Source organism: Phocoena phocoena, chromosome 3, assembly GCF_963924675.1.
Source record: "Phocoena phocoena chromosome 3, mPhoPho1.1, whole genome shotgun sequence".
NCBI lineage: Eukaryota > Metazoa > Chordata > Mammalia > Artiodactyla > Phocoenidae > Phocoena > Phocoena phocoena.
Genome location: NC_089221.1, coordinates 144,989,935 through 145,014,603, shown reverse-complemented (window position 1 = coordinate 145,014,603; position 24,669 = coordinate 144,989,935). Strand labels below are relative to the sequence as shown.

Below are 24,669 nucleotides of genomic sequence, written 5' to 3'. Positions count from 1 at the left end.
GTCCTGATTCACTTACTTTTCACAGCACTACAGGATGAGTGCTGTTACCGGCACAATGCTGCCAATGAAGAAGCTAAGGCTCAGAAAGTTTAAGACATTCGTATGGGTCACACAGCAAGTGATTGGCAAGGCCAGAATTGGGGTCTGGAGATGTATTCAGGTTCTAACATCAGAAGGAACCGGCTTGAGGACGGGCCAGGCTTGGGCCTGAGCACAGGTCTTGGTTTGCCCAGGACTGAGGAGTTTCCTGGGACTCACTGTCACTGGAAAAGCCCAGGGCACTGCAGGTTTTTGGGGAGAGGGTCTGTATCTCTCAGTCTGTCTTTTATATCCTTTCCTCTAGTATCTTTCGTATCACAGATATATCAGTCATCAATATATTACCTTAAACAATAACTGGTAAAAACGGTGCAGCTTTAGAGCCCGTGAGTGGGAAAGGAATCACTTCTTGCCCTCCCTTACCCCACCTTGGTAGATACAGCTGTGTCCAGCCCAGATGTCTTTGAGCTCCTAACGGGTGTTCTCTGCTGCTCTCCTTTGTGCCAGCATTTTGGGGGAGGACACCGCCTCCTCCAGCCACAGGAGCTGTCTCTTGCAGAGAGCTCTGTTTCCAAACAGCAAAGATTCTTTTGAGCACCAGAGAGACAGTAGTTCTGTCCACTGTGCTCCTGCCGACTACCTCTTAATTCCTTCTTCAATTGTGAGCTGCAAGTTCAACCACTCTGCTCATCTCCTACGACGCAAATGAAGACGCATATAGATGGGTTTACAGATTCGCCAACATCTGAATGGCGGAGAATGACTTGGTGTTCTCTTCTGGGCTGCAGTCTCCAGGGGTCATCTCACGTTGAGCGGCAGCCCCTCTTACTTGGCTTGGACTGCAGACATCAGCTCTATGCGTGCAGCTTCTCTAACGTTACCTTTTATTTTAGACTCTTTCTAATGTTTTCTGGATTCGGTTTTGTTGGACTTAGTTCAACTTGACTTGATGCCCGTTTATTGAGTCTCCATGAAGCACTGGAATGAGGAAAGCCGTCTTGCTATTCAGAAAACTCGAATTTCTTTTTGTCTTTTCAGGAGGACCAGGAGAGTAGCTGAGGGGGTCAGTGAGGCACACTGTGCTCTGCGAATGGTTTTGTCTGGGTCTTGGCAGCTGTGGGTGTGCGTTCATCCCACGCTGAGGGCTTTCTTTTTATTTACCTTTGGCTGATTCATCCCTAAGGTATACAGTGCCAAGCCAGGCTCTGGGAAGCGCATTCTTGCGGGGCGGGGCCTTCTTCTCCTGTGGCTGAGATAGGCATGGGCTGCCTCCCCACTCACATTGTTTCCTTTGGCTGGAATACGCCTCCTCTCCCTCTCCCACTTCATAATGGCCTCTGCTCAAAGGCCACCTATCTGTGAGTGCCCTAAAGAGACAAGACACTTCCCACCACTCTCTAACTCTTTACCTACTTCATTTATCTTCCCTGCTTTATCATTATCTGAAACTATATACATATGGGTGTCTACTTTCCCGAGAGGTCCTTTAAGTTGAAACTGCAGTGAACTGAGGGCGGGTGGGGGGGACACAAACCCGGCCAAGCCCTGGGGAAGAGAGGACGCCCTGGTAGAGTAGCATGGCAGGGCCTCCTGACGAGGTGCACTGGGGAGACCGGGAGGGAACTAGCTTGGCCAAAACCCCTGCACTCCAAAGGTAGCAGCTGCTTCGGTTGCAGGAGGATGCTGGCTTCAACTTCAAAGGCTCTGGGACTTGTCAGTGAGGCAAAGCAGGGCCACAAGTTGACCTTTAGGGTCATCTATTTCTTTCTGCAGCATGGGGCACTGAGGGCAGCCCTGTGTTCCAAGGAGCTGCTGCTTTCTTTCCAATCTTGGGGGTGGACAAATGATCCCTGGCCACCTGAGGGTAGGGACCCCTTGGGCTTGACGCTTCCCTGGCCCATTGGCCAAGAGCTGTGAGTTTCCTGGAACGTGGGGAGGGGCTTGGAATTGGGGTCCCCATTGTTACTCCTCTACAATGCATGTACAGGTGAGATGGCTCCAGATTCCTTGCTGAAAGTTGGTATTTTTCCTCCCATCATCCATCCATCCATCCATCCAGATTTCCTTGCTTATCTCCCTGAAGATAGGGACTCTATCTTGCCCTCCACTGCATTTCTAGGACTTATGTATTAGATGAAAATATCCGTGAACAGGTGGATGGATGGAGATGGATGGAAATAGATGGATGTTTCCTTTTACCAATTTCTCACTTATCATGAGGAGGTAGATCATCTGCCCTCCTTGGCCCCTCTATCCACACCCGTGTCCAAGCTTCCTTTGTCCTTTTGACTTTTGCTCATAGTCTTTCTTCAGCCTTGAGCTCGTTTCTGCCAAACAAGACCCCCCTCGTCCTTCAGGCCCAGTTTGACACGGGGCTCTTCTGTACTATGTCAAAATTTTCAAGTCTGAAGTTATCTGCACGTGTGCTACACACACACACACACACACACACACACACACACACACACACACACCACTTTGAGAGAAGAGTGTTTGTCTTGCTCATCATTATATCCCCAGAATGTAGCATGCTGGCCCACTATAAATGCTTGTTGAATAAATAACTGAACAAACACCTATATGGTAGCACAGACTTAATTCTGCTTTGCATTATCATTGCATTGGTTATTTGTATTTGTATCTCACCAGCCTGGTCGTGAGGTCGGGAACTGGGTCACAGTCATTTCAGTACCTATTCTCATTCATTGCTTCACTAGTAATGGTGATGTTAATAACATGAGCAGATACCCTTTTGTGAACATCCTGGGTCTAAGTGCCAGCCACTAGACTTTACCTACGTAAGTTCATTTCCTTCTTATGGTCACTCTGTGAGATGATTTTGTTAGTGCCCTTTTGCAGAGAAGGAAACTACAGCTCAGAGATATTGGACAACTACCCCAAGGTCCTTTAGCTTATAAATAGAAGAGAGGGAATTTGTTTGAATCAGGTACTTCTGAGACCAGAGTCCCATTCTTTCCCCCCTCATAAGGCTGCTTTCCTCTTTTGGGGTAGTAAGGGCTCTTGTACAAGTTATTTCAATTGAATGGACTTGAAAGTGGTCAGGACATGTTCAAATAGACCTGATGACTGCTCTGTACTGCTGTCACTTGACTGCTCTAGATCCTGTACTGCCGGCGTACACAGCCCACCAGGATTCTCCTAGCGTCGGACATAAGACCTCGTTTTGAAATCCCTGGCAGTCTACTGGGACCACCACCCCACGGGGAGCCACTGCCCAACTGAGGTGGCCAGGTCCTCACCTGTCACGTAGTTCTTCAAATCCAGCTCATTGCTGAGAGGATTGTTGCTCTTGAACATATACAGGTTAAAGGGGGCCGGCTCCTTGCCCACGTTTTTCCACATGGTATAGTCTGGAGAGGTCCATCGTCCCGCCAGCACGTCATAATCACGCTGCGTGAAGTGGACCAGCTTGGTCAGGGGGTCGTAGAGTCCCCCATGGAAGCCGATGACCATCTGGAAGTCGGGGTTGGAGTCGTGATAAATCTCCCCGTAGGCGGTGTACTGCAACTGCTTGACCATGAGACCGTTGATGCTGAACACAGCCAGGGGAGTCCCTGTGTTATCCGAGGCAACATAGTACTCCTCCCCACTGCTGCTCTCCATGGCGAAGAGGTGACCTTGGAGGTCATAGTAGAGCGAGGTTATCTCCGAGTTGGAGTGATTATAGACATGGGTGACGCGAGTCGGGTTGTGGAGGTCAGAGTAGAAATATTGCAGATGGTGGCCCAGGTTGGTCTTGTAGGAAGCCCGCCGCCCCACGCCGTCATAGCGGTACTGGACACTCCAGCCACTGGCCTTGTTGTAGGCTCTCGTTAGAAGGCCCTTGGAGTTATACTCAAAGATGTCGGCCCCTCGCTGGCACAGATAGCCATCGTCGTCAATTTTGTACTGCACGTCACCGAGCCTGGTTATCCGATCTCGGAGGTCGTAGCGCAAGGGCATGAGGCGCACGCTGTTCCCCGGGTTCAGCAGGTGGAGGTTCCCATTGAGGTCGTAGCTGTAGCGCCAGGTCGGGCGGTCATTGACGGCCACGCTCTGGAGCTGCCCATCCCCATCATAGTCATAGGTGTACTTAGTGGTGTTGGCATAGGGCCCCAGTTTCAGCTCCCTCTTGATTACCCTGCCCATGCTGTCATACTGCACCGTCATCCAGTACATGAGGGACCGGAACATCTCGTACTGGACTTCCTTGATCCGCCCGTGGGTGTCAAAGTGCTTGCTGAGGGTCATCACAGCCGTGGTGATGATCTGGTTGATATCATAATAGATGACTCCGAACTTGCCGAAGTGCTCCACTTTGCCAGAAATCTCGTCGTAGCGGTAGAGGTCAACAGGAAGGGGAGTCTCACTTATGACCGGCTTGATGCTCGCGATCCGGAAGCTGTTGTCGTGATAGGTGTATTCAAACCTGGCGTTGACCATGCCTTCCTCAGAGAACCTGTAGATTTGCTTGTCCACAAGTGGGCCAATCTTCCGGTACCTGATGGTGCAAGAGAAGCCCCCACTTTGGAGGCTGACCATTTTTAAGACACCGGTGGTCTCATCATACCCAAAAGTGATGGCAGTACTGTCATAGACAATCTCCGATAGCTTGGAGAGTTTCCCATACTTGTAGAATACCTGGCGCCCGGTGCCTAAAAAGGATGTCTTTAGGATGCGGCCGTCATCACTGTAGTCAAAGATGACCGAAGCGTTGCTTTCAGGCGGGTTGTAAGTGTTGCGGATGTAGCCAATGGAGGTGTGGGTGGACATGCTGTGCCGGGCAACGCTGGGCATGGTGACGGCGTGGAGGCGTTCAGAGGAGTCGTACTCGAATATGTACTGACGCTGACTCTGAAGCAGGAGGACCATGGACTGGAGGAAGGAAAGGGGAAGGGAACACATGAGTTGGCCATTTAGGACCAAGTGCTCAAATGGACAGAATTTATTCCATTTCCCTAAATGGCAGTTCAGAAGCCGTGAAGGATGGGGAAATTTAGACCGGAGATTATGGGTAAATTGATTTCATCGGGCATGCTACTCTACGGATCACGGTGGCTACTTGGGAGAAAGCTCCCCAAACTTTAACGTGCATGCGAAATACCCGGGGATCTGGTTAAAAGGCAAATTCTGATTCAGTAGTTCAGCGGGGGAGGGTGGTGGAGAGGTGGCCTGAGAATCTACTTTTGGAACAAACTCCCAGGTGATACTGATGTTGCTTGGACCATAACTTTGAGTTGCAAGGGGTTTGAAGGACTGAGGTGAGAGGCACTGAGTTTGCCTCCAGGCTCAATGACAAGAAATCCTGAGACTGGTTAGAAATGACTGCTGCTGGCCCAGCGGGGGACAGGTGTGATACACACACTATCTTTGGGACACCGCTGATTAAATCTAAGGAGAAACCACATCCTCCATTTAGAAGCTACCGAAAAGATTAAGTAACCCAGAATCATTGATTGTTTGGGGAAAGAATGGCCTCAAACTTGAAGCCGTGGAGAGATTCTTGCCTCCCCTGGTCAACCACTGTAGCATCTTACTGTAGCGTAATGAGAACAGTATTCAGAAGGGACCGAAGAGACAGCAGCCCCTTTACAGAGGAGGTAACAGCTCTATGTGCAAGTGACCGCTGTCGTGGGGAGGCAAGAAAGGAAGAAATGGAAATGGGCTTGTGTGGAGGTGAGTCCAGATGAGAGGCCCAGGCTGAGCAAGCCCCTGTCTGATGACCAGGGCCGCCTTTACAAGTCTTGACTCGTGACCTGAAGGCATCTCTTTTTACCGCTGCTACAACTGGACCTTTTCTGACGCGGAGACCTGAGTCTGCCACTTGTAGACACAGGAAAAACATATATAGCAAGAATCCATATGGCTGGTTCAGCCAATAGGCCAGGTAGGGGAGGGTGCTGGTCCGCATGCTTGAGTTTTAGGCAGAATTCCCTACCCTGATGGCTCAATTTCGGACAAGGAAGAAATGAATCACTGCATTTCCAGTGATTAGTGATAAGGAGTGATTAGTGCTGCCAGTGGGATGATTCTGTCCATTTCAACAGCACTGTTATTTTGGGGTAAAAATCAGACAATCCACCCTTTTTGCCATTACTGAGTGTCTAGAACTTTTTTTTTTTTGCTTTTAATGGTAACAGTGCTGGGCTATGAATAACATTTTCCTTCAGACTTCCTCCCTCCCAGAGGGTGAGAGTGCGTGGGGAGCCCTGGTAGAGTCAAAGTAAAGATGTTACAATGTCTTATGTCAAAGCCTGTCGGGTCAGCTTAAACAGAGAAGCATGAATGAGAGAGAGCGAGCTAGCCCCAGATGAGGGAGGGCAGCACATCCACCCACCTTGTCAAGGTAGGAATAGCTCCACACTTTCCCGTCGGCAAACATGCGGGACACGATCCGGCCTTGCTTGTCGATGTCTGTCCTCTCGCTCATGGCCCCGCGCTGAAGGCCAGCCAAGCGCCCATTGAAGAAATAGGAGACGTTGACAGCCGCCAGCCCACTGCTGGGGAGCCAGAGGAAGGGACGGCCCACCTGGTCATAAATGATCCTCAGGGTGAACTTCCGGTGATCATCGTAGATCTTCTCTGTCCGAATATTCCGGTCATAGTCAATGGACAAGAGATTTCTTCCGTGGACCTGGGAAAACACAACGGGCCTGCTTTGAAAGACATCACCGGGGCATGTTAGCTCAGGCTTCTATGGAGGACACAGCTGGCGTGGCCAGGGCCTGTGTGTGCGCTGGAAGAAGAAATACCCTCGAAGAGGAGTGCTTTCTAAACTCCTTTACATCGTAGTACACATAGAAAGTGGTCATTTCTGTAGGGTGCACTAGAATAGAGCAAGGCTGCTAATGGCCAGAGATGACCGATCTGGGCATGGCTGCCATGAGCAGTTAGGTAGGCTGGGCACTGCACAGTTACAGGGGTGCCATCGTGTTGTAGAGAGTGTGAACGGGAAAAACTGGGCAGTGCACAAATTACAGAGCCATACACAGTAGCCCTGGCCCCTGGGGTTCTAACTGGCCACCCTGGGAAGCAAGAGGATTTGTATATTTGCACACTTACAATCCTTTTGTGGCACGTTATCAGCTAATGAATAGCTAATGATCTTTAAGAGCAGGTGCAGAGATTTCTTCCGAAACCTTAAGAAAAAGGTACCTAGGAAGGTGAGGAGAAGGTCTCAGATATACATATTTTACGAAGATCTGGGAAGACGAAGCCTTATTCCTATGTGAGCTCCTTTAATTCTTCCATCTAGAGAAAAATCTCGCCACTGTCAAGGATGAAAGACATCAGTGGGGTGATCTCAACAGGCCTGGGGAATTCCAACAAAGGGAGGAACTGGTTTACTTAGATTTGAGAGGAATGATGGAACACATCCAGACGTAATTGAATATTTATTTAGAAGTCGATCTGATCAGAGAAGAGAGCTTCTCTCAGAAGGCAGGGCTGAGAGACTAGACTCTGGGTAGGGGGAAAGGAGATGGACTCTAGAGATTCAGCTAGCCCTGAGTGGGTGGCTGGAAGGGAAGGAAATGAGGCCAACTCAGCCCAGGCTCTTTCAATGTAATTGACTGTAAATCCAGACATCCCTGGGGTGACTGCTGAAGGCGAGGGAAGGTGTAAACATGCAGAAGGAAGGGATGTGAGACACGTCTGGCACCTGCTCACTTTACCCCAATACTTCAATAGCACTTAACGATAATAATGATAATGGTGATGATGACGTTGATAGCGATAGTAACTTTGGCGTGTGCTGAGGGCTACTGTGTTAGGCATTGTGTTAGGCAGTTTGCATCCACCGTCTGAGTTGATGCTCACAAATGAGCCTCCAACAGAGGTTATACACTTGCTCAAGGTCACACAGCAATGAAGTATTAGGTTGGCCTGGAACTTAGGTCTGTAGACTTTGACTAGTTAACGAACCAGCTTTACTGTTTTCTGCATTGTATATATCGTACATGCATTGAGTGCCCTGAGATGTGTCAAATGATGAAGAGACTGTAAGGGACTCTAGAGGGTTCCACCCTGCGGCTTTGGAGGAGACAAGGAATAATTCTAACACGACAGGCACCTGTTATATTGGGGAGCAGCATTGTACCCAGGTAAAGAACTACATTTCACAGCTTCCTTTGGAGACTGGGGTGGCTAAAGTGATTTAAGTAGTAGTTGTTGGCTGGGTCTTCTGGGAACCTTAAAGCAAGCAGACTTAGCTAAGAAGTAGGCACCCTTTTGTCCTTCCCACTTTCCTTCTTTTCTTAGGTGGAATGTGGATGTGACCACCGGCGCTCCAGTATTCACTTTGTGAATATGGGGTGACATTGAGGATGTTAAACCTCAAAGATAATGGTTCATCCAGAGAAAAAGTCTAGATCCCTGTCAACCTAGGTGTCTTCAAGATGACCTAGGTCATCTGTACCAGCCATGAATTGCTTCCCGCTAGACTCCTTTTAGGTCATAAAAAATAATAAGCCAGTATCTTGTATAAGATACTGTTATTTCTCATTTGTGTTACCAGCAGCTGAAACTAATCTAAACTGATAAACCTTTGATGCTTTGACGGGTCCTGTGCTAGGTACTTTACATATCTGATCCCAGTTTAATTCTCACAACGTAGGTAGACATTATTTTATATACGGGCCGTTACCCTCAGAGGCAGAGGCAGGATTTGAACCCAGGACCACCTGATTCCCCAAACCATTGCTGTTTTCATGGAGTCATCCCAGAAAAAAGGGGACAGAACATGTGAGATAAACGTTTAGGAAAAAAAAATGCTAAGGTATGGAGAGAGAATAAAGGTGGTGAGTTCTGGGGATTGTAACGAAATCCAGCTTCAAGTGGAAGAGTCATATCATCAAACCTGCGGTAATTGGGAAGAATCATCAAGAAAGCAAAGAGTGAGTGTGGTAGGATATTTTCAACAGGCCCCAAAGTTAATGCTGTCAGAATCACTGAAGATGTTGAAGATATGGTCTAGAGTTCCAGAGCAGACCACAAGCTGGCGTCAGAAAGATCACTTCCTCTGGAAACACAAGTTTGGACATACTGGGTTGCTTCATTTGGGACAACAGCAGAAGGCCACCAAGATTCTTAATCCTATGTGTTTAAGAGTTTCAGTTCAAGACCTCGTTAACATTTTATTAGGCAGAATGAATACTGTGGCAACAATGAGGAAGGATTTTCAGGATTTCCCCCACCATGCCTATGCATATCCCACCTCCTTGGCCATGCTTCTATTCTTCTATCCCTTTGCTTATTCTTTTCCCTTTTGCTTCTCTTTGCTGATAGCATACATTCCCCAGTGCATTTATTATTTATTGAACGTTAAATCTCTGCTCCTGTCAGGCACGGTGCCTGCTCTGGAACGCAAGGATGAGCAACACCAACAAAGCAACATGTCCCAAGAACTTACGATGGGCTTAGTGTGTGCTCAGCACTGCCCATGTTTTATCCTGTTTAATCCTCACAACGCTCCCAGGCAAGCACTATTATCCCCATTTTACATGCAAGGCACAGACAGGTTTAAGTGCCCTGCTCAAGCTTACACAAATAGGAAGTGGTGGAGCCAGGGTCCCGATCCTGAGCTCACTCTCTTCACCCCTAGGCGGTACTACCCCCTCTGACGAGTGGCCCTTCATCAGACATGAAATTCTAAACTACCCGGGATGCTCTCTAAAGCATGGCTGCAGGGCTGACTCCACAGCTGCTGAATCAGCTCCCCAGGGAATAGGAGCTGGGTGATTCCGAAGCATACTACTGGTTAAAATACACTTAGTGTGATATAAGGCCTTATCTTCAGTTACCTGGGGGAGACCAACAGACAAATCATATATCCGTAATATAATCGTGTGTGTATGTACGTAGGTGTATGTTTGTATGTATTTATAGTGCTATAACGTATTCATCGGAGATGCTAACATGTAAATCAAATATACAAGCATGGCTGTCATTATAACAACTATATTAGTATGTGAAGGTCCTAAGAATGCAGAAAGAACAGCACAGTGGGCAAGCACAGAAGATGGGTCCCCAACCTCAGACTGCTACCATTTAGGTTTGTCACTATTACTTAAAGCTATCGAGGCCTTTTGTCTCTTGGCTCAGGCGTACCAACCATAAAAAAGTAGTAGGTGCTAATCATTAGCCATTGATAATTTAGGGTGGGATTTTATTTCCAAATTCATCATGTCCCTGGGAATGGGATTTTGTTATAGCGCTGATTTGAGCTAACTTTTTCCCCCCCGATTTTAATGAAATAATTGACATACATCATTGCATAAGTTTAAGGTGTACAGCATAATAAGTTGACTTACATATATGGTGAAATGATTACCACATTAAGTTTGATTAACATTCATCATCTCATATAGATATGAAAGAAAAAGGGAAAAAACACTTAAGATTTACTGTCCTCACAACTTTTTTTTTTTGGGGGGGTACGCGGGCCTCTCACTGTTGTGGCCTCTCCCGTTGCGGAGCACAGGCTCCGGAAGCGCCGGCTCAGCAGCCATGGCTCACGGGCCCAGGCGCTCCGCGGCATGTGGGATCTTCCCGGACCGGGGCACGAACCCGTGTCCCCTGCATCGGAAGGCGGACTCTCACCCACTGCGCCACCAGGGAAGCCCCTCACAACTTTTTTAATCGATGACTTTTATGTTTATTTTGAAAGTTAAGATAAAATTGACATGCAATATTATATTAGTTTCAGGTGTACAACATAGTGATTCAATATTGTATCTATTGTGAAATGATCACCGTAATAAGACTAGTTAACATTAGTCACCGTACGTAGCTGTGAATTTTTTTTTCTTGTGAGAACTTTTAAGATCTACTCTCTTAGCAACTTTCAGATACACGATACAGTATTAACTATAAGGTCCATGATGTACATTACAACCTCATTACTCGTTTATTTTGTAACTGGAAACTTGTGCCCTTTGACTCTCTTTTTCCACTGTGCCCATCCCCACTCTTCACATCTGTCAACCACCAATCTGTTCTCAGTACCTATGATCTTGTTGTTTTTTTCTTCTTTTTAAAGATTCCACATGTAAGTGAGATCATATGGCATTTGTCTTTCTCTGTCCAACTTATTTCACTTAGTATAATGCCCTCAGGGTTCATCCATATCACAAATGGCAATATTTCATTCTTTTTTTTTTGGCAGAATAATATTCCGTTTGTGTGTGTGTATGTATATTATATATATATCACATCTTCTTTACCCGTTCATCCATTGATGGACACTTACATTGCTTTCATGTCTTGGCTATTGTAAATAATGCTGCAGTGAACACTGGGGTGCATATCTTTCTGAGTTAGTGTTTTCATTTTCTTCATCTATATGTCCAGAAATGGAATTGCTGGCTCATATGGTAGTTCTATTTTTTAATTTTTTGAGGATACCCCATACTGTTTTCCATAGTGGCTGCACCAATTTACATTCCCACCAACGGTGCACAAGGATTCCCTTTTCTCCACATCCTTCCCAACACTTGTTATTTGTCTTTTTGATAATAGCCATTCTAACAGGCGTGAGATAATATCTCATTATGGTTTGATTTGCACATCCCTAGGGATCAGTAATGTTGAGCACCTTTTCATGGATCTGTTGGCTATCTGTATGTCTTCTTTGGAAAAATGTCTATACAGATCCTATTTTTTTTTTTTTTTTTTTTTTTTGCGGTACATGGGCCTCTCACTGCTGTGGCCTCTCCTGTTGAGGAGCACAGGCTCCGGACACGCAGGCCCAGTGGCCATGGTTCACAGGCCCAGCCGCTCTGCAGCATGTGGGATCTTCCTGGACTGGGGCACGAACCCGTGTCCCCTGCATCCGCAGGCGGACTCTCAACCACTGTGCCACCAGGGAAGCCCCACAGATCCTATTTTTAGTTGAATTTTTAGTTGTTTTTTTTTTTAGTATATCTATTTATTTTTGGCTGCATCGGGTCTTAGTTGTGGCACGTGGGATCTTTCATTGCATCGCGCGGGCTCCTCGTTGTGTCGTGTGGGCTTCTCTCTACATGTGGCGTGCGGGTTTTCTCTCTCTCGTTGTGGCGCACAGGCTCCAGAGCATATGGGCTCTGCAGTTGCGGTGTGCAGGCTCTAGAGGGTGTGGGCTCTGTAGTTTGTGGCACGTGGGCTCTCTAGTCGAGGCGTGTGGGCTTAGTTGCCCCGTGGCATGTGGGATCTTAGTTCCCCGACCAGGGGTCGAACCCACATCCTCTGCATTGGAAGGTGGATCCTTTACTGTTGTACCACCAGGGAAGTCCCTTAGTTGAATTCGGTTTTTTCTTTTTTCTTTGTTTTGCCTGTGTCGGTTCTTTGCTGCTGCGTGTGGGCTTTCTCTAGTTGTGGTGAGCAGGGGCTACTCTTCATTGCGGTGTGTGGGCTTCTCATTGCAGTGGCTTCTCTTGTTGCGGAGCATGGGCTCTAGACTTGCGGGCTTCAGTAGTTGCAGCACACGGGCTCAGTAGTTGTGGCATGTGGGCCCCAGAGAGCATGGGCTTCAGTAGTTGCAGTGCATGGGGTCAGTAGTTGCAGTGCATGGGCTCTAGAGTGCACGGGCTTCAGTAGTTGTGGCTCACGGGTTCTAGAGCGCAGGCTCAGTAGTTGTGCCGCATGGGCTTAGTTGCTTCGCGGCATGTGGGGTCTTCCCAGACCAGGGATCAAACCCATGTTCCCTGCATTGGCAGGCAGATTCTTAAGCACTGCACCACCAGGGAAGTCCCTTAGTTGAATTGGTTTAAAAAAATTTTTTTTGCTATTGAGTTGTACGAGTTCTTTTTATATTTTAGATATTAACCCCTTATCAGATATATGATTTGTAAATATTAAAAAACATTATAATGAAAAGGCTGTCTTTTCATCTTGTGGATGGTTTCCTTTGCTTGTGTAAGCTTTTTAATAGCCCCACTTATTGGTTTTCGCTTTTATCGCCTTTGCTTTTATGTCAAATCCAGAAAATCATTGTCGAGACTAATGTCAAGGAACCTACGCTTTTTCTTGGAGTTTTATGGTTCCAGGTCTTATGTTCAAGTTTTTAATCCATTTGAGTTACTTTTTGTGCATGGTATAAGATAGTGGTAGAGTTCCATTCTTTTGTATGGCGATGTCAAGTTTTCCCAGCACCGCTTGTTGAAGAGAGTGTCCTTTCTCCATTTTATATTCTTGGCTCCTTTGTTGTAAATTAATTGACCATACATGTGTGGGTTTATTTCTGGGCTCTCAATTCTGTTCCATTGGTCTTTGTGTCTATTTTTATTCCAGTACCATATTGTTTTGATTACTATAGCTTTGCAATAGAGTTTGAAATCAGGGATCATGATGCCTTCAGCTTTGCTGTTCTTCTTTTTTTTAATGAAACAATTAAAAAAAATAAATTTATTTATTTATTTTTGGTGTGTTGGGTCTTTGTTGCTGCTTGCGGGCTTTTTCTAGTTGCGGTGAACGGGGGCTACTCTTCGATCTGGTGTGCAGGCTTCTCATTGCAGTGGCTTCTCTTGTTGTAGAGCATGAGCTCTAGGCATGCGGGCTTCAGTAGTTTTGGCACACGGGCTCAGTAGTTGTGGCTCATGAGCTCTAGAGTGCAGGCTCAGTAGTTGTGGTGCACGGGCTTAGTTGCTCCGCGGCATGTGGGATCTTCCCAGACCAGGGCTCGAACCCGTGTCCCCTGAATTGGCAGGCGGATTCTTAACCACTGCGCCACCAGGGAAGCCCCAATGAAACAAATTTTTAATTTCAATTTTATATTTACAAAAAGACAAAGAGAATAGGGAGTGGGGAGGCAGGAATGATGCTGGTCACCCCCCACCCCCCCCAGAGTGCAGCGAGAGGCCACAGCCAACAGAATGGGTCAGACTGCTCTCCCCTGCCATTACTGATAACAGTGATGGACCAAAGGCTTCAGTTAACGAGGTCAGTCTGTTTGGGGAGAGTCAGACGGTCTGTCCAGTCCATGTGCATGAGGAGGAAGTCCCAAGTCAGTCTATTGAGGCCTTGGCTCTCCATAGACTGGGGCCCTTCTCTTGGAATTTCTGGGCCACCCTCTCCAGGGCACATAGGGGCCACAGGGACGATGCCAGGGAAAACCCCTGTGGACCACAGGGGCCTGCTGCTGATAACAGGGTCGGGGGAAGGGAGGCCTAGGCGGCTGGGGACTAAACATAAAGACAACTTCAAAGGTAAATTCTGTCTGGGTAGTTTGGGGGAATATCTGAATGGAAATGGTTTAAGGAGAATTGATTCAATTGGAAAGGATGGTCTGAAGAAAAATGGGCATCTTGGGGACAGACTAGGAACGGGGGTGTCACCTCGTGAAAGGGGATGGGACAGGGTTGTGGGGACAGGAGTGGGAACTGGGGTGGGCGGGGAGATGGTGTGGGGGGCAGGGGGCAGCACCCAGGTGGAGGCAGGGGTTGGGGAGGAGGGATGGCTGGTTGATCTCTGCAGCCCCCCCTTGAGAGGGGGCTGCCTCTCAAGTCTCTTGCCAGGTCCTCCCCTGGCAGGGCCATCATTGATGCACTTGCCCACTGGGTCGTGCTGGGGCAGCTCCACCCCCCAGGCGTTGGCCACGTGGGGCAGCAGAAGCTGGGAGAATTGTTGGTGCGCGCGCTCGTTCCTGGGCACTCTGTCGGAGCCGTGCTTTTGGGCCTCGTCAGAGCTGTAGAAGTTGGTTTCAATCACGTTGGTTTTCAGAGTTGAGGCTGCGGGTCGGAGCTCCGGTGGGAGGAAGCCACTGGTGATGTTGTCGCCCACGGGCATGGCCGTGTTCCAAACCAGGAGGCACGACTAGGGCAGCACCTGGCACAGATGCCCAAATAGGCTCTCCAGGTTCTGCAGGTAGTTTGGCCAGGAGTCCTCTGCATACCTGGTGAGGCCCCAGAGGCAGGAGCTCATGACGACCAGGTTCGGGTCGTGCTCACCCGAATGCAGCTCCTCCAGGATGGCTTCGAGGTAGTCGCGCGTCAGGAGTACACGTGCGTCAGGAAGTAGAAGCGCACCAGGTGCTGACCGGAGCCGAACTAGCGCACCTCGCGGTATGGGTGCCGTTATGCATGCGGCCCTGCTTGCCCCCCTGCACCAGCTCGTCCTGCTCAAAGCCGTATTCTCCCTTGGCCTTGAGCTGGCTGAGCGTGAGCAGGCAGTCCTTCTGCAGCAGGAGCACCAGGTCCTTGTACACGGCCCTCTGGACCAAGTCCACCAGGATGGTCACGAACTTGTTGTGGAGCAGCTGCTGCACTTCGGAGGCGAGCCCGTGGCCCATAACGCTCGGGATGCGCCGCCTAGCTCCTTCCTTTCACTCGGTGGGTCTGTGGATGGCTCCTCAGGTGTAAAGGTGATCCCTCAGCTCAGGTGGCTGGTCCTGCTATATCCTCAGGCACTTTGCTCCAGGAGGTGCCCCGGAGAGGGGAGAATTAGGCATTCTATGTTTCCTTCAGTCTCCTGGGGCTCGCTCCTGTCTTTAAACCTTAAACACATTCTAGTTTCTTGCTTTAAAAAGGAAAGGAACCGTCTTTGACTCCACCTCCAGGACAGTCCTATCTTTTGCTTCCCCTTCAAGGCTACTTTTTGCCAAGTTGTTTGAACTGGCTGTGTCTGGGTCCTCACCTCCCACTCACTCCTTTTACTTGATTTTGGCTTCCAATTCCAACAAAGCGAAGAAACGTTTGTCAGTAAATCCCCAGAGGTTTCCTTGGTGCTCCTTTCAGTGACTACTTCTTGGTCGTTATCACATCTGTAGCATCCCTAGCTCCTTGGGGCTGGGGCACTGATGGTGATTCCCTTCCGTGACTCTGCCGGAGTGTCTGACACCCTGGTCTCCTGTCTCACCTCCCCCGGTATCCTGTGTGAGTTTCTCTTTCTCTGGCCATCCCCAAACGTCAGCCTTTCTCAAGGCCCACTCATCGGTTCCTCCCTTCTTTTCTCCAACATTCTTTCCTTAGGTGAATTCACCCATGCTCTTGGTGCCCATACACTCCTATTTACCCCAACTTTTCTGGTCTGTTCTTCTTTTTAAAGATTGCTTTGGCCATTTGGGTATCTGTGGTTCCATACAAATTTTAGAAATGTCTGCTCTATTTCTGTGAAAAACGCCATTGGAATTTTGTTAGGGATTGCATTGAATTTGTAAATTGCTTTTGGTAGTATGGACATTTTATCAATATTAATTCTCCCACTTCGTGAGCATGGAACACCTTGCCATTTATTTGTGTCGCCTTCAGTTTCTTTCATCGATGTCTTAGAGTTTTCAGCGTACAGGTGTTTTACCTCCTTGGCTAAATTTATTCCAAGGTATTTTGTTTGTTTTGATGCAATTGTAAGTGGGATTGTGTTCTTCATTTCTCTTTCTGATAATTTGTTATTAGTGTATAGAGATGCAACAGATTGCTGTATATTAATTTTGTACCCTGCAACTTAATTTTTTTTTTTTTAATTTTTTTTACAACTTAAGTTTTTAATTCTTTTTTTGTTTTGTTTTGGTAAAGTCTTTATGGTATTTTATATATAATTTCATGGCTTCTACAAATAGTGACAGTTGTACTTCTTCCTTTCCCATTTGGATGCCTTTTACTTATTTTTCTTGCTTCATTGCTGTGGCTAGGACTTCCAATGTTGTGTTGAATAAAAGGGGCAAGAGTGGGTGTACCTGTCTTGTTCCTGATCTTAAAAGAAGAGCTTTCAGCCTTTCACCATTGACTATGATGTTAGGTATAAGCTTATTATATATGGCCTTTATTACGTTGAAGTACGTTCCCTCTACACTCACTTTGCTGAAGGTTTTTATCTAAATGGATGTTGAATTTTGACAAATGCTTTTCACATCTATTGAGATGGTCATATGATTTTTATCCTTTATTTTGTAAATGTGTATCACATTGATTTATCGATGTTGAACCATCCTTGCATCCTTGGAATAAATTTCAGTTGATCATATGTATGATTCTTTAAATGTATTGTTGAATTCATTTTGCTAATGCTATGTTGAGGATTTTTTCATCTATGTCCATCAGGGATACTGGCCTGTAATTTTATTTCTTGCAGTGTCCTTGTCTGGTTTTGGTTTCAGGGTAATGCTGGCCTTGTTAAATGAGTTTGGACGCATTCTTTTTAGAAGAACTGGTATCAGTTCTTCTTTAAATGTTAAGTAGAATTCACAAGTGAAGCCATGTGATCCTGGACTTGTGTTTCGTGGGAGGTTTTTGATTACTGATTCAAACTCCTTCCTAGTAATTGGTCTGTTCAGATGGTCTCTTTCTTCTTGATTCAGTCTTTGTATGTTGTATGTTTCTAGAAATTTATCCAGTTCTTCCATGTTGTCCATTTGTTGGTGTATAATTGTTCATAGTAATCTAGTATGATCATTTTATTTCTGTGATATCGATTGTAATTTCTTCTTCATTTCAGATTTTATTTATCTGAGTCCTCTCTTTTTTCTTAAGTCTAGCTAAAGGTTTGTCAATCTTGTTTATCTTTTCAAAGAACTAGCTCTTGGTTTCATTGAATTTTTGCTATTGTTTAATCCCTGTTTCATTCATTTTTTTTTTGCTCTGATCTGTATTATTCCTTCCTGCTACTAACTTTGGGCTTTGTTTGAGGTATAAAGTTAGGTTGTGTATTTATGATTTTTCTTGTTTCTTCAGGTAGACATTTACCACTATGAACTTCCCTCTTAGAACTGCTTTTTCTGCATCCCTTAAGTTTATGTTGTATTTCCATTTTCATTTGTCTCAAGGTATATTTTTATTTCTCTTCTGATTTGTTTCGCTCATTGATCTATAGCATGTTGCTTAATCTCCATATACTTGTGAATGTTCTAGTTTTCTTCTAATTGAGTTCTATTTCTACTTTCAAACCATTGTGGTCAGAAAAGATGCTTGATATGATCTCAACCTTGTACATTTTTTAAGAATTGTATTGTGGCCTCATATATGATCTATCCTGGGGAAAGTTCCAAGTGCACTTGAGGAGATGTGTATTCTGTTGTTTTTGGATGGAACATTCTATTTATATCTGTTAAATTTATCTGGTCTTATATGTCATTTAAGGCCAATGTTTCCTTATTGATTTTCTGTCTGGATAATCTATCCATTGATGTAAGTGGGGTATTAAGTCTCCTACTATTGTTGTATACCTGTCTATTTCTCCCTTGAGATCTGTTAATATTTGCTTTATATATTTAGGTCCTCCTATGTTGGGTGCATAAATACTTACAAATATTATATCCTGTTGTTGGATTTACCCCTTTGTCATTATGTAATACTTTTCTTTAACAACTTCCACACATATCATACGGCAGGGTTAACCATGGTCGTCATGTTGTACGTTACATACCTAGCACTTACTTATCTTATAACTGGAAGTTTGTGCATTTTGATCACCTTCCTCCAGTTCTACCTCCCCCACCTCTGCCTCTGGTAACCACAAATCTGATCTCTTTTACTATAAGTTTTGGGATATTTTTGTTTGTTTGTTTTATGGATTACACCTGTAAGTGAGATCATACAGTATTGGTCTTTCTCTGTCTGACTTATTTCACTTAGCACAATGCCCTCAAGGTTCATCCATGTTGTTGCATATGGCAGAATTTCCTCATTTTTTAAATGACTGAATGACATTCCATTGTATATATATACCACAACTTCTTTATCCATTCACTGTCAATGGACACTTAGGCTATTTCCATATTTTAGCTATTATAAATAGCTGCTATGAACATGGGGAAACAGATATCCATTGTTTTTTTTCCTTCAGACATATTCCCAAAAGTAGAATTCCTGGATCATTATATTTTTGATTTTTTGAGGATGCTTCATACTGTTTTCCATAGTGGCTGCACCAATTTACAACCCCACGAATAGTGCACAAGAGTTCCCTTTTCTCCACATCCTCACCACATTTGTTAACTCTTGTCTTTTTAGGATGGTCATTCTAATGGGGGGTGGGGGTGGTGGTGAGGTGATATCTCATTGTGTTCTTGATTTGCATCTCCCTAGTGATTAGTGATGTTGAGCATCTTTTCATGTACCTGTTGGCCATCTGTATATCTTCTTTGGAAAAATTTCTATTCAGGTCCTTTGCCCAATCCAATTTTTAATTTTTTTTTTTTTGGCCATTGGATTGTATGAGGTTTTTAAAATAAATTTTAGATGTTAACCCTTTATCAGATATGTGGTTCACAAATATTTTTTCCCATTTTGTAACTGTCATTTCACTTTGTTGATTGTTTCTTTTGCTGTGCAGAGCTTTATAGCTGATGTATTCTCACTTGTTTATTTTTGATTTTATTGATTGTGCTTTAGGTGTCATATCCAAAAAAATCATTACCAAGACCCATATCAAGGAGCTTCTTCCTGTGTTTTCCTCTAGGAGTTTGATCATTTCAAGTCTTACATTTAAGTCTTTAATCAATTTCAAGTTACTATCCGTGAGAGGTCTAAGACAGGGGTCTAGGTTCATTATTTTACACGTGAATATCCAATTTTCACAGCACCATTGATTGAAGAGATTATCTTTTCTCCATTGAGTATTCTTGGCTCCCTTGTCAAATAGAGTTGACCATACAAGCTTGAATTTATTTCTGGGCTCTCAGTTCTATTCCATTGGTCTATCTGTCTGCTTTTATGCCAGTACCATACTGTTTTGATGACTGTAGCTTAGCAGTTTAGCTTGAAACCAGGAAGTGTGATACCTTCTGCTTTGTTCTTCCTTCTTAGGATTTCTTTGGTCATCGGGGTCTGTTATGGTTCCATATAAATTTTAGAATTCTTTTTTCTACTTTTGTAAAAAATGCCTTTGGAATTGTAATAGGGATTGCATTGAATCTAGAGATGGCTTTTGGTAGTTTTGACATTTTAACAATCTTAATTCTTCCATTCAATGAAGTTGGGACACCTTTCCATTTATTTGTGTCTTCTTTGATTTCTTTTATCAGTGTCTTGTATTTTTCAAAGTAGAAATCTTTCACCTTCTTGGTAAATTTGGTCCTAAGTATTTTATTTTTTTTGATGCTATTGCAAATAGCATCATTTTCTTCATTTCTTTTTTAGATAATTCATTCTGAGTGTATAGAAACGCTACTGAGTTCTGTTTGTTAATTTTGTATCCTACACTTTTGCCAAATTTGTTGATTATATCCAACAGTGTTCTGGCAGAGTATTTAGGATTTTCTATGTATGAAATCATGTCATCTGCAAATAGAGATAATTTTACTTCTTCCTTTCCAATTCTGATACCCTTTATTTATTTTTCTCGCCTGACTGCTCTGGCTAGAACTTTCAATATACTATGTTGAATAGAAGTGGTGAGAGTGGGCACCCTTGTCTTGATACTGATCTTAGGAGAAAAGCTTTCAACCTTTTACTGTTCAGTATGATGTAGCTATGGGCTTGTTATATATAGCCTTTATTATGTTGAGGTATGTTCTATCTATACCTAATTTGTTAAGCGTTTTTATCACAGACAGGTGTTGAATTCTGTCAAATGCTTTTTTTCTGCATATATTGACATAATCATATGATTTTTTTCTTTCATTCTATTAATGTGGTGTATTACACTGACTATTTTGCATATGTTGAAACATCCTTGCATCCTATGGGTAAATCCCACTAGGTCATGGTGAATGATCCTTTTAAGGTGCTGCTGAATTTGGTTTGCTAGTATTTTATTGGGAATTTTTGCATCTATATTCATTAGGGATATTGGTCTGTAGTTTTATTTTCTGGTTTTGGTATCGGGATAATGCTGGCTTTGTAAAATAAGCTTGGGGGAGTGTTCCCCTCCTCTTTATTTTTTTGAAAGAGTTGGAGAATGATTGGTATTAATTCTTCTTAAAATGTCGGGGAAAATTCACCAGTGAAGCCATCTGATACTGAGCTTATCTTCATTGGGCAGTTTCTGGTTACTGATTGTCTCCTTATTAGTAATTGGTCTGTTCAAATTTTCTATTTCTTCCTGATGCAGTCTTGGTAACTTGTACGTTTCTAAGAAATTTCTATTTCTTCTAGGTTATTCAGTTTGTTGGTGTATAGTTGTTCAGAGGAGCCTCCTATGATCCTTTGCATTTCTGTAGTATAAATTGTAATGTGTCCTTCTTCATTTATAATTTTTTAAAAATAAATTTATTTGATTTTTGGCTGCGTCGGGTCTCCGTTGCTGCGTGAGGGCTTTCTCTAGTTGCAGTGAGCGGGAGCTACTCTTTGGTGCGGTGCGTGGGCTTCTCATTGCGGTGGCTTCTCTTGTTGTGAAGCATGGACTCTAGGCACGTGGGGGCTTCATTAGTTGTGGCACGTGGGCTCAGTAGTTGTGGCACACGGGCTTAGTTGCTCTGCAGCATGTGGGATCTTCCTGAACCAGGGCCCGTATCCCCTGCACTGTCAGGCGGATTCTTAACCACTGCACCACCAGGGAAGCCCTTCATTTATAATTTTGTTGACTGGGTCCCTTCTCTTTTTGCCTTGGTTGGTGTACCTAAGGGTTTGTCAGTTTTGTTGATCTTTCCAAAGAACCAACTGTGAGTTTCTTTTATATCATCTATTGTTGTTCTCTTTATTTATTTCTGCTCTTTTATTTCCTTCCTTCTGGTAACCTTGGGCTCAGTTTGTTCTCCTTTTTTCTAGTTCCTTAAGACACAGAGTTAGGTTGTTTCTTTGGAGTCTTTCTTGCCTCTTAGTGCAGGTGTTTGTTGCTGTGAACTTCCCTCTTAGAACTGCTTTTGCTGCATCCGATAAGGTTTGGTATGTTGTATTTCCATATTCATTTGTCTCAAAATACTTTTAAAATTTCCGCTTTAGTTTGTTTTTGATCCATTGGTTGCTCAGGAGAGTGTTTTAAAATTTCCATGTATTTGTAAATTTTCTAGTTTTCCTCCTGTTACTGATTTCTAGTTTCATACCACTGTGGTCAGAGGAGAAACTTGCTATGATTTCAATCTTCTTTAATCTGCTAAAACTTGCTATGATTTCAGTCTTCTTTAAACTTGCTATGATTTCAATCTTCTTTAATCTGCTATGTTGGTGGCCCAACATATAGTTTATCTTAGAAATTGTTCCATGGGCGTTTGAAGAATGTGTTTTCTGCTGTTGTCAGATAGCATGTTCTGTATATGTTTGTTAGGTCTCTTTTGTCTATAGCATTGCTCAAATCTGCTGTTTCCTTATTGATTCTGTGTCTGAAGGATCTATCCATTGTTGAAAGTGGGATATTAAAGTTCCCAACTATTTTTGTGTTGCCGTTTATTTCTCCTTTTAGCTCTGTTTTTGTTTTATATATTTAGATGCTTCAGTGTTGAGTGTATAAATATTTATAATTGTTATATCTTAATGGATTGACCTTTTTATCAGTATATAATGAACTTTTCTGTTTCTTTTTACCATTTTTAGTTTAAAGTCTCTTTTGTTTCATATAAGTATAGCTACTCTTGCTTTTCTGGGGATTATTATCTGTTTGAAATATCTTTTCCATCCTTTCACTCTCAGTCTATACATGTCTTTAAGGCTAAAGTGAGTATCATATAAGGCAGCATATTGTTGGATCTTTTCTTTTAAATCAATTCAGCCATTCTGTGTCTTTTAATTAGAGAATTTAATGTTTGCAATTGAAGTAATTATTGATAAGTAAGGACTTACTGTTGTCATTTTGTTCATCATTTTCTGGCTTTCTTGTAGATGCATTGTTCCCCTTTTCATATCCTGTTGCCTTTTTTTTTTTTTGGCTGCGCTGTGCAGCTTGTGGGATCTTAGTTCACTGACCAGGGATCGAACCTGGGCTCCCTGAAGTGGAAGCGTGGAGTCCTAACCACTGGACTGCCAGGGAATTCCCCTTGCTGTCTTTTTTTGTGTGTGTGTTTTGATGTCTTTTGGTACCAGTGTTCTCTGACTTCTTTATCATGTTCTTCCATGTAATTACTACAGGTTTTCCCCTTTGTGGTTACCATGAGGCTTACGTAAAATGATAACATTCTATTTTAAGGTGATAACAACTTAGCTTTAATATAACTCCTGAAATTTACACTTTTACTTCTCACATTTTGGGTATTAATGTTATAGTTTACATATTTTTAATACTATGTAACTACGAACAGATTACAGTAGTTATGATTATTATTTTTTTAAACTTATAACTAGAGTTGTAAGTGAATTCACACTACTCTTACCATATTACATAATCTAATTTTGACTACATGTTTACCATTAAAAGTGAGTTTTATGCTACTTTCTTCTGTTTTTATGATGCTAATTAGTGACCTTTTACTTCCACTCAAAGAACTCCCTTACCATTTTGGTAAGGCAGGTCTAATGGTGGTGAACTCCCTTGCTCTTGTTTGCTCATGAGTCTTTTCCTTCCTTCATTTATGAGGACACTTTTGCTGGGTATAGAATTCTTGGTTTACAGTTTTTTTTTTCTCCCCTTTCAATATTTTGAATATATCATCCCATTCCCTTGTGGCCTGAAAAGTTTCTGTTGAGAAACCTGCTGATAGTCTCATGGAGATTCCCTTGTATGTAATGTCTGTCTTTTGTCCTGCTGCTCTCAACTTTCTTTATCTTTGGCTTTTGACAATGTTAATTGCAATGTGTTGCAGTGTAGTCCTATTTGGGTTCAACCTAGTTGGGGTCCTTTGGGCCTCATTGATCTGGATGTCCATTTCTCTTTTTTGGTTTGGAAAGATTTCAACCATTATTGCTTTAAGTATCCTTTCTGTTCCTTTCTCTTTCTCTTCTGGAATTCTCATAATGCAAATATTTTTGTGTGTGTGGGGGTGGGGGGCTTGTGTCTCATAAGTGCAAAGGCTTTCATCACTGTTTTTCTTTTTTGCTCCTCTGACTGGATAATTTCAACTGTCCTGTCTTCCAGGTTGCTTTTTTTCTTCTGTATTGAGTCTGCTTTTGAAGCTCTTAATTGAATTCTTCAGTTTAGTTATTGTATTTTTCAGGTCTAGAATTTTTTTCATGGTTTTTATTTTTGTTCAACTTCTTGTCATGTTCATGAATTGTTTTCCTAATTTCATTTGTCTGTGTGTTCTTGCAGTTCACTAAAGTTCTTCAAGAGGACTATTTTGCATTCTTTGGCTGACAGTTCATAGATATTCATTTAAGTAGGCTCAGTTACTGAAGTTCTCTTAGTTTCCTTTGGTGGTATCATATTTCCCTGATTTTTCATGAGCTTTCATTCCTTACATTGGTATCTGTGCATTTGCATAAGTGATCTCTCTTCTAGACTTTGTAGGTTTGCTTTGGTAGAGAGAATTCTTCGCCAGTTAGCTAGGATTTAGTTTCTGCAACTGTCTGCTGATAACAACCTTGAGCAGCTGGGGCTTGCTATCAGGGTCTATTTTTGGATGAGGCAACTGCCTGAGCTCTGAGGGCAGGGGAGGGAGGGTGTGCTGCTGACTGAGAACAGTTGGATAGGACTCTTGTCTTGGTTCCCTGCCGAAGTGAGGCTGTAGGATGGGCTCTGCAGTAGCCTGGGTTCTCTGGTCAGGCTTACTAGACCAGTGGGCCTGGGTAATGTACTTAGCAGTAGGTATCTGCCCTGCCCTAGTGGGGCAGCAGAATGGAATCCAGAGTCTGCACGGCTTGTTTCAAGACTTGAATTTGGGAAGAGTGTATACTGAATTCCCTCTCCAGACGCGGG

The 24,669-nt window shown here is 43.9% G+C and overlaps 1 protein-coding gene and 1 pseudogene across 2 annotated transcripts in view; both read right to left on the bottom strand.

The window, feature by feature from the left end:
* TENM2 (teneurin transmembrane protein 2) overlaps positions 1-24,669 on the bottom strand; it is a 990,950-nt gene that overhangs the window by 15,872 nt on the left and 950,409 nt on the right. For both annotated transcript variants that reach the window (XM_065874146.1, XM_065874147.1), the window contains exons 26-27: positions 6,377-6,673; positions 3,300-4,914 (exon numbers count right to left, since the gene is read on the bottom strand). In XM_065874146.1, the coding sequence (XP_065730218.1) occupies positions 3,300-4,914; positions 6,377-6,673 (1,912 nt within the window). The remainder of the gene's footprint in view (positions 1-3,299; positions 4,915-6,376; positions 6,674-24,669) is intronic.
* On the bottom strand, positions 14,024-15,301 carry LOC136121445 (PC-esterase domain-containing protein 1B-like; annotated as a pseudogene).